Source organism: Dendropsophus ebraccatus, chromosome 13 (assembly GCF_027789765.1).
Source record: "Dendropsophus ebraccatus isolate aDenEbr1 chromosome 13, aDenEbr1.pat, whole genome shotgun sequence".
NCBI lineage: Eukaryota > Metazoa > Chordata > Amphibia > Anura > Hylidae > Dendropsophus > Dendropsophus ebraccatus.
In genome coordinates this window covers 11,903,996-11,914,686 of record NC_091466.1, presented here as the reverse complement: position 1 = coordinate 11,914,686, position 10,691 = coordinate 11,903,996, and the positions used below count along the sequence as shown (strand labels likewise).

The 10,691-nt window shown below is 43.7% G+C and overlaps 1 protein-coding gene across 1 annotated transcript; it reads left to right on the top strand.

The window, feature by feature from the left end:
• Positions 1-9,266: 9,266 nt before the first annotated feature.
• On the top strand, positions 9,267-10,229 carry LOC138770419 (olfactory receptor 5AP2-like). The gene has a single exon (XM_069949522.1). It carries the CDS (start codon positions 9,267-9,269, stop codon positions 10,227-10,229), a length of 963 nt encoding a protein of 320 aa, XP_069805623.1.
• Positions 10,230-10,691: the final 462 nt, after the last annotated feature.

Below are 10,691 nucleotides of genomic sequence, written 5' to 3'. Positions count from 1 at the left end.
GTTCTGTTGTCTCACTAGGTCTCACCTTTCAGGACGAACAGGTAATGCAGATCCTACCGGGACTGTAATTACTATGAAGCAATAGCCCAACCTGGTATTAACCGCATCCCTGCTGGAACAGACGTGGCGGGGGAGGTAGCGCAGTGTGAGATCAAACATCATAGGCTAATGGAGGTTTTACACGGAGTATAATTCGCCCAATCGCACGATTAACGATTTTGAATGAACAATTTTTTTTTTATAACGATCGGCGTTTAGACGGAACGATACATCGTACGGAATATTCGTTTTGCGATCGCTTAAGCCTATCTCACACATAGGGGAAATCGTTGAAAGACTGTTTACACTGAACGATCTGCGAATTTTTTGCGAACGATCAACGATGATTTGAGAACTTGTTGAAAGATCAAAATGAACGATTTTTCGCTCGTCGCTTGATCGTTCGCTGCGTTTACACGTACGATTATCGTTCGAATTCGACCGCTATCGTGCAAATTCGAACGATACAGCGTTCCGTGTAAAACCACCATTAGGGTCCTATTACACTGAGCGATTTTCAACTATTAAAACGATAAACGATTGCAAACGAGATTGTTTATTGTTAACCTCAAATCGTTCACCATATTACACAAAACGATAATCGTTAGTTACGATCGTTACTACGATTGTTATTGCGATCGTTATGGTGGTTTTACACGGAACGATGTATCATTCGAATTTGCACGATAACGGTCGAATTGGAACGATAATTGTACGTGTAAACGCAGCGAACGATCAAGCGACGAGCGAAAAATCGTTCATTTTGATCTTTCAACAAGTTCTCAAATCGCCGTTGATCGTTCGCAAAAAATTCGCAGATCGTTTAGTGTAAACATTCTTTCAACGATTTCCCTTATGTGTGAGATAGGCTTAAGCGATCGCAAAACATATATTCCGTAAGATGTATCGTTCCGTCTAAACGCCGATCGTTATAAAAAAAAAATTGTTCATTCAAAATCGTTAATCGTGCGATTGGGCGAATTATCGATCCGTGTAAAACCACCATTACTACGATCGTTACTATGATCGTTTATTCCTTCTGATCCCAGAAAAACAATGAATAATGTGCAATTACACTGAACGATTAGTGAAAAAATGCAGAACTTGAGCGAACGAACGTGGAATTACAGCGAACGATTAACGATAATTTTAGGTTCAGATCTATATCAACGATCAACAACATACGAACGACTTTTCGATCGTTGCCTGCAGTTACACAGAACAATTATCGTTTAAATTCGAACGATTTAACGATTTTTTGCACGATAATCGTCCCGTGTAATAGGGCCCTTAGATACATTGGCACGCACTTATGCTGCGTTTACACGGAACGATTATCGTGTGAATTTGCACGATAACGATCAAATTCGAACGATAATCGTACGTGTAAATGCAGCAAACGATCAAGCGACGAGCGAGAAACCGTTCATTTTGATTTTACAACATGTTCTAAAATCGTCGTTCTTCGCAAATTGTTCCGTGAAAACAGTCGTTCACCGATTTTTCCTATGTGTTTAAGCGATCGCAAAACAAATTTTCCGTACGATATATTGTTCCGTCTTAACACTGATCGTTATAAAAAAAAAATCGTTACTTAGAAATCGTTAATCGTACGATCGGGCGAATTATCGTTCCGTGTAAAGGCAGCATTAGATACCGCAATCAAGCAGACAACAGTAACAAAGACATAGCACACCATGCCCAGTGCCTAGAGGTATATACTAATACCTGGTGATGTCATAGTATATATATATATACACATAGGTGCACACTGTCACCTCACCGGGCAACCACAGTACATCCTTATAATCAATGGTAACCAATAGCGACTCCAAATAGATGACGCAGCAACAAAACTTTTTTCGAGCTTTCCCCCCCAGGGTCTTGACCCACTGACCCACTGTCTTTTCAATAAACCTAATGACCCTTAAAGGAGGTCAATGGGGAGAGCACATAGGAGCCATATACCACAGGTGTATTCTCTACTTTTTTGTGTCTACACCCTATACCTGAGCTCCTCAAACCTTCTCCACTCGGGTCTCACCAGCTAACCCATGATAATGCTGGGGTCACCAGGAACATTGCTCCACCTGTAGTAAACCAAAACCACAGTGCAGCAAAAACCAGTGCTCCACCTGTAGTGGATCACTGACACAGTGCATCAATAAATAATGCTCCACCTGTAGTAAACTAACACCACAACTCTGCTACTGAATAGAATCCACTATACACGGGACAGTATTCCCCCATACAGTGATCATATTAAGTAGGAACTAGCTGTACACAGGCTTTGCATATAAGTGATTAAAGTGCAGTTACATCCAGTGACTCAAGCGTGAAATCTTCTAAGAGTGAATAACAAGTGATGTCTTCTCCGGTCTGAGTCACTCACTTTTCCTTTTCTTCTCCATCCAGCTTAGGCCATCATGAAGACTTCTCCCAGTCACAAGTCCACGCAGAATCTGCCAGAAAAACATTTTAGGATCTCCACTCCAGCATCTCTATACAAACTTCCTATCTGTAATGCCTCCTCTGTGCCCTCATTATAGATGTAAGGCCCATCTCTGTGTCCCCATATAGTATTGGGCTACCTTTGTGTCCCCATATAGTATTAGCCATTTTTATGAAGCCCCAATATAGTATTAGAATCCCTCTGTGGAACCATATAGTATAATACTCCCTCTATGCCCTATATAGTATTAGGCCTCCTCTGTGCAGCCCCCATATAGTATTAGAATCCCTCTGTGGAACCATATAGTATGATGCCCCCTGTATGCCCTATATAGTATAAGGCCTCCTCTATGCAGCCCCCATATAGTATAAGAATCCTTCTGTGGAACCATATATGATGACCCCTCTATGCCCTATATAGTATTAGGCCTCCTCCGTGCAGCCCCCATATAGTATTAGAATCCTTCTGTGGAACCATATAGTATGTTGCCCCCGCTATGCCCTATATAGTATAAGGCCTCCTCTATGCAGCCCCCATATAGTATTAGAATTCCTCTTTGGAACCATATATGATGACCCCCCTATGCCCTATAAAGAATTAGGCCTCCATTGTGCAGCCCCCATATAGTATTAGGCCTCTTCTGTGCCCCCATATAGTAATGGCCACATATAGTTGAAAGCTATGCTCCCCCAGGAAAGCAGGGTGTGCTACAAGGCCATCAGGGCCCACCTGAGAATCCTCCGATCCTCCAGTGGATCAGCCTGGTTATGGCCCCTGCCTCCCCAAGGTTATGTAATGGACCATTTACCTGGGTGCGGAGGCTGGTGATACTGGTTTTGCTCTTCCCTGTGTCCTCTGTCCGGTTTGGTTGGTGCAGCCAGAACTTAGTTTTATCACTTTTGGTGGTTGCTCTTGTCTTTCCTGTGTGATGGCTTCTCCACCATTGTGTTGTCCATCTGGTTCCTGTCTGTGTGTGATTTGTATGAATCTGCTTACATGGACTATTACTCCTATGGATGCTAATAATCCTGCACACTCATCCGGCAGCTACTACTGCTCTTATTATAGTCATCCTGGTGAGTAGCTGGTCCCCTGTTATGTAAGTACTACTACACCCATCTATCTTCCTGGTGAGTAGCTGGTCCCCTGTTATGTAAGTACTACTACACCTATCTATCTTCCTGGTAAGTAGCTGGTCCCTGTTATGTAAGTACTACTTCACCTATCTATCTTCCTGGTGAGTAGCTGGTCGCCTGTTATGTAAGTACTACTACACCTATCAATCTTCCTGGTAAGTAGCTGGTCCCTGTTATGTAAGTACTACTACACCCATCTATCTTCCTGGTAAGTAGCTGGTCGCCTGTTATGTAAGTACTACTAAACCTATCTATCTTCCTGCTGAGTATCTGGTCCCTGTTATGTAAGTACTACTACACCTATCTATCTTCCTGGTGAGTAGCTGGTCGCCTGTTATGTAAGTACTACTACACCTATCTCTCTTCCTGGTGAGTAGCTGGTCGCCTGTTATGTAAGTACTACTACACCCATCTATCTTCCTGGCGAGTAGTTACTGATCATAAATAACTGATATTTAATTCTTGTACAGTTACTGCTTGGTCTCCCTATCCCATCCTTCCTTAATTCCTGGGGGCATCGGAGACAAAGTTAGAAACCTATAAACAGTGACTGCCTGGCTTAGCGACCCATTAGTATAGTTACCCCTCTCTCCTGCCACAGTTATATCAGGCGCTGAAACGCATTGATAGCTGGTAAACGGCGGAGGGGGTGGGTAGTAAAAAAAAAAAAAAAGGTGCACAAACCAGTGGAGCGGGGCGCGGTGTGGATGGTGTGTGCACATCTATATAAAAGAAATGGACATTACACAGGACACCCACACCTTTCAGGGGATGTGCTCACCTTACAGGAGTAGTAACTTATTCATGGCGGAGCAGCCTTCCAGGGGAGGTCATGGACATCAATCCTTCCCTCACACATTAGAGGAGACCTGGATGTTCAGTGTCAGCAGATAAATTTAACGCGTTTCAAGGCTTTGTCGGCTGCAGCCCAGGATGTGAGAACATGTGACGTCACTGGGGGGGGGGGGGGGACAATATGGAGTACTGGAAAAGCCTCCGTATGTGGTGTGTGCCTGTCCAGGATGTCCCTGACATGTCTGCACTGGGGCACGGATATTTTCACTGGTGTTCACCATTGGTCTTGGCAGAGACAGATGTATTGTGGAGCGGCTTCACTATTACCCTCACAGCTGAACTCCATGAGTGTTTGGGAGTTTGAGCTGTTTTTGGCGCTAATCCAGGGCTCCACACCAGTGCTTTTATACCTATTTCCACGTCTCCTGCCGCCGGCAGCGTCCTGGCAGCCTTGCTTTATGCTTTTTGTTCTTTAAATTTTATAATATTTCCTGCTACACTCACATCCTATATATTATGCACTTCTTACAGACTCTATATGTCAGACTACCTAGTGAAAAAGGGAGAATTGCTCTTAAAGGGGTAGTTCAGCATCATTTGGTGCCAGAGATTTGTAATTTACTTCTATTAAAAAAATCTCCAGTCATCCAGTACTTATCAGCTGCTGTATGTCCTGCATGAAGTGGTGGATTCTTTCCAATCTGACATGGCGCTCTCTGCTGCCCCCTCTGTCCAGAAGGAGATGTTTTCTATGGGGATTTGCTGCTGCTCTGGACAGTTCCTAACATGGACAGAGGTGGCAGCAGAGAGCACTGTGTCAGACTGGAGAGAATACACCACTTCCTGCAGGACTTACAGCAGCTGATAAGTACTGGAAGACTGGAGATTTTAAAATAGAAGAATATAGCGACATGACAACTGTATGAATAAAGTAGCTGGGATACGGGCTACTGTAATCCCTGTAATGTCAGGTTCCCTGCACTAGAGGGCGCCTGTGTTGTGCTTCATTTTCCAAAGAGTGTAATAACATGGCAGTATAGTACCCCAGAATGGTACCACTAAAATATTACAACCAGTCCTCCAAAAAAACAAGCCCTGATGCAGCTACATTGGTAGACAAATTAAAAGTTATGACTCCTGGAACGCAGGGACATAAACCAGAACAGGTAGAGAGGATGTGGAGTAGCAGAGCTGATAGCAGCTCATGTGAATAATGTATTGTTTGTTTTGTTTTGTGATACTTAGATATTATAAGTGGCGTTTTTGTTTTTAAAAAGTTATGGTTTTAAATTTTGCATGGCTGCAATACCTACATTCTACCTGCAGATGTCACTGTTGGGATTAATTATGTAGCAAGCTTGATTAGGTCTCTCCATACTGCCCAATGACAGCAGTGACACCTACAGGCCATAAAACAAATAGCATTAAAGTAATGGCTTCCTGATTATCTGTCCCTGCTCCAATCAGGGACACGGATCCTTTACGGACCAAATAAGCACATCTTAATTTGTGATATAAGAAATTCACACACACCTTCTAAATGCGGTCTCGTCTCCAGTGTGAGATAAACATGGACTCTCACTACATAACACTTATATGTTTTACATGTTTCATAACTTCAAGTAAATAAAATGTGTTCAATTTACTTAAATGTGAAAAATTGTGGATAGTTAGGCCTGGCCTAAAGCCCAGTGGGTCCTAGATTGGCAATAGAACACATGCCCCAATGACTAGAAGATTCTCCTTCTTCTCTATCTTCACAGGGACTAGAACATAGACAGGGGCTCCTAAGGACAACTATAAAGTAGGGGAAGCTAGGCTGCCTAACAGAGCTCCTCACACTATCCTAGCTTATACTATAGTCACAGGATTCCCTCTCTCTGAGAGGAGCGAACATAAGTGAAGGACCTCCAACCTTCTAGGTTTATTCCAGTATACGCCTACAGTTTAATACATGTGTATAGCTCCTGCTCATACTGTAGTGTCCCAGAACCCAATGTGCCATTTTTTCAGGGCAAGTATGTCAGTCAGCGCTGGGGTATATGCTGTTGGATTCTTCTATACTTCTCGTTGGGAGATGTAATATTACTTTTTGTCCACAAGATGTCACTAAATGGTATTTTCCTCCTATAAGAGCCAGCATACACTAAAGGTCTCAGGGGTTAATGTGAGGCCGATTCCAGAAGGTTCCAACCTATGAGGTATCAAGTTAGCTCAGGCTGTTCTCCCCCAGTTTCTCTAATAAAAAAAAAAAACCTCCAGTTAAGTTCCTGGTTAGTTAAGTTCCCACAAAAAGGGTGAGCTACCACTAAATACAGGATCCCCAGCTTGTCTACGGCAAGGACGATTGTTCTTAAATCTATAAAGTCCTTTATAGTGTCAGCAGACCCCCCCACCCCCCCTCCCGCATCAGCAGACCCCAGATCAGCGAACCGCCCCCCTCCCTCCCTCCCCAAAGGACCCCATAGCTCACCTGAACCGCACGGAGAGGAGGTCCTGCAGCCGCACCACAAGTGACAGCAGCCCCGTCCTATGTGCCGTGGACGGGGCTGCTGGCACTTGAGATATAGTTATTCTTACAATGTAATTTCTCCATATAGTGCGCCCCCTTCTGGACACTTCGTAAGAATTACACCTGATTCCTGGCGTCATGGTATTTGAGAGGAATTGAAGCCTGCCAGATCTACTAAATTGAGGGAAATAGCACTATATCTGCATTTCCCATAATTAGTGAATATTAGGAATTTGTCTAACTTTCCTTACGTAATAATATATTAAAAAATACATTTTGCCCGGAGTTGTCCTTTAAGTTTCCTCACTAGCTGTCGGTATTTTCTATATGTATTATTACTAATGCACTGCTGGAGGGAGTTATAGATTAATGTCTTTTGTACCACGTGATATATGCTGACCACTGGGAGGTGCCCTTTCATACTATCCCTTTTCTACTATCCTATCCTCTTTCTGGCTAATGCCAGTTGAGTCTAGCTACCAGAGTGAGTAGATGCATCAAAAGCCAACGACTTATTCTAAAAACACTACCACTTTCACTATGCAGCACTAAGCACCAACAAGGGAGGTTAGCCACCAAGGAACACGTCTAAACAGTGCAGGGGAATATCCTGAAGAGAGAGGAAGTGATCTCAGTAGGACAAAGCTACCAGTAAAGTAAAGGTCTATGTATCCTACTGCGCAGTGCAGGTAAGTGGGACACCTCGGACACCTAGCTACACCCAAAAAAAACACGGCTGGGGCTCGTGCTACCCACCTAGGACGAATTCTACGATACCAGAGGTCAGAAGGCAGTAAGACACAGTGTAAATGTGAGTATAAGTATCACTTCACTAAAGATATCTACTAGGGTTTCCGGCAGAGTACAAGGCTACCTTGGGATGGGGCTCCTCTGGCAAACTCCTCTCCTCTACTCTCTACAAGCACTAATACAACAGCTTCTTCAACTTCTCTCAAACACCTACCTCAAGCACTCAGTTCAGCACTAGAGTCTGTATCAAGATTATTCTCTGTGTACTGTGTACTGTACAACTGCAAAGCCTTACAGTAAAGCTGTTATATTTTTATACTACTGGGACTCTGTCATCTTCTGTCTGCACCTGCACCTATACACACACCGCATACTTTGGATCATTGTTTGCGGTACCAACAATCCGACAATCCGGGTGGGTCAGTTACCACTCCAGGCTGCCGTGACAAGAGCCCAAGGGACCCACAACAACCTGGAAGGTTACTGACCATTTGGGGACACAAACCGGCCATATATAAAACAGGTACTAACATCACACCTGTGTGCTGGCTAGTACTAGCGTCACAACAATAACATCACTAACCGTACACCACAGAATTGGCGTCACACATCCGATGACTAATAAACCACACCGTTTGGTCAGTCGGGAGGGGAGACAGCTCTGGCAGCAGCTTAATTCCCTGGAAACAAAACTTTCAGTCAGTTGAAGTCCAACATGCCCGATCTTTCTCTTTCCAAACTTCATCTGCTGGAAAAATGTCGGGAAGCTGCTCAAAAAAACATGGAGTTATCTGAGTTTGGGGTCTTTAAAGCAAATGTTGCAGGTTTTTTTTACCTTTTACCTTTTTTATGGGGATGCCGGAGGTACGGTCCTTCTTAAAAAAAAAACGCCAACTTGGTTCCCACGCTCTTCGCTGGTCTTTTCCTGAGCAGCGGCCCTCCCCTCAGTTAGGATCAATGGAGCCACGTCACAGAGGGGAGGGGATATGACCACACAGGAGGGTGGGCCTCCGGATACCAGGAACCAGGTAGTGTTGTGTTTTTTAAAAAAAGGACTGTGCCACCGGCATCCCCACACCGATTAACGTAAAAAAAAAAACAGCAATGTACCTTATGATACCAGCTAAAACTTTTTGCCTTTGACACCCACCTTTTCTGTATAGCTGGAGTTCACACGTTACTTTTCTCTTTCCAAATATTTTCTTTTTTCTTAACTTAGAAAATAATTACACCATCAAGAAACTACGTAAATCCTTGGAGTTCTTAATTAAGACGGGAATTGTAAGTTGCCAAGATCTTGTTATCAGGTCTCGAATACTGTAGGGAATGCCAGAGAGGAGACTACATAACCTTCATGACCGAGCCCTCCTACCTCTAGTAGAAATCCAGCCAGGTGTTATAAGACAGGAAGCATCCGCTGGTTATTAGTTATATCCTATATATTCTCGCTCTTCAAAGTATCTCCTCTATCTGACCAACAAGAAGCCAATCAGTAAAAAAAAAAAATTGTGGTTTTTCACTGTTCAGTCATGGTCACCTGTGTATTAGTTTGGTAAGTTCTCATCCTTTCTCCGACCAGACAATGGTCATGTATGTTGTGGACAATGAGAACCAAACATCGGTGAAAGTTTTCATCCTTCTCGGCCTATCCAATGTTTTTGCACTCCGTATTGTCTACTCTCTTCTTTTTCTAGTCCTTTATATAATCACATTATGCATGAATTTTCTCCTGGTTGTTGTGGTCAGAAGTGATCATAAACTCCGGACCCCCATGTACTTCTTCCTCAGTAATCTCTCCGTCATTGACATCTGCTTTTCGTCATCCGTGGTGCCCAAAATACTGGCAAATACCCTTTCGAAGGACAGAAGCCTTTCCTTCTTGGGATGTGCCACCCAGTTATATGTCCACCTGGCTCTTGGAGCTACAGAGTGTTTACTATTGGCCGTGATGTCCTATGATCGATATATCGCCATCTGCAAACCCTTACGCTATAGCATTATAATGAGCGAGCGGACCTGCCTACGTCTGGCCTTTGGATGTTGGGTGGTGAGCTTTGTAAATTCGGTCATCCTGACAGTGTTCACCTTCAGGCTATCCTACTGTGGGGCCAACCATGTCAACCACTTCTTCTGTGAGATGCCCTTCATCCTCCGGCTCTCTTGCCAAGACTTTTGGTTTAGTGAAGTGGTAGAATATATCTCAGCCGCGTTGATTGCAGTAGGTTCCTTCTCATTGATACTTCTGTCGTATTTCCGTATCACTTTGTCCATCTTAAGTATTCGCACGGCCAACCAGAGACACAAGGCCTTTTCCACCTGCGCCTCCCACCTAACAGTGGTGTCTATGTTCTTCGGCACTGTACTATTCATGCACCTCCGTCCTCCGTCCCACTATTCCCCAGACCAGGACAGAGTTCTGGCCATACTCTATACAGTGGTAACACCCGTGCTCAACCCCATTATCTACAGTGTAAGAAATAAGGATATCAAGGACTCTTTACAAAGGACCATAAACGTTATGTTCAAAAAGTTTTTGCATTTTTGAATCTTTTTACATTTCTGATTTTATTTTTTTAATTGTAGATATTAGAATAGATTTGTCAAAACTGTGTCATGTAAACATATCAGCAGCCATTTTCTGCTCTTCCCTCATGAACAGGAGAGGGAAGGGGTTAGTTATCAGATGTTTTGGCAAGGTCTGCATGGACATCACTAATTATCTTAATGCAGCCCTATCTAGCAGATCGGCGCTCGTTCACTAAAATAATCGGGCCGCAGTCGGCCCGTGTTATAGGACCCTTAGTGTCATGGGATGTCATGTCAAGGATGTGGCTTAGTTTGGGCCTTAAAGGGATTATCCAGCATTATAAACATGGCCACTATATTCCAGAGACAACATGACTCTTGTCTCCAGTTCAGGTGTGGTGTTCAGTTAAGCTCCATTCACGTTAATGGAACCAAGTTGCAAAACCTGCACCCAAACTGGAGACAAGAGTGGTGCCATCTC

What these genes read in the sequence shown, in the direction of transcription:
- LOC138770419 (XM_069949522.1), top strand. Translation starts at nt 9,267, where the DNA reads ATGGTCATGTATGTTGTGGACAATGAGAACCAAACATCGGTGAAAGTT.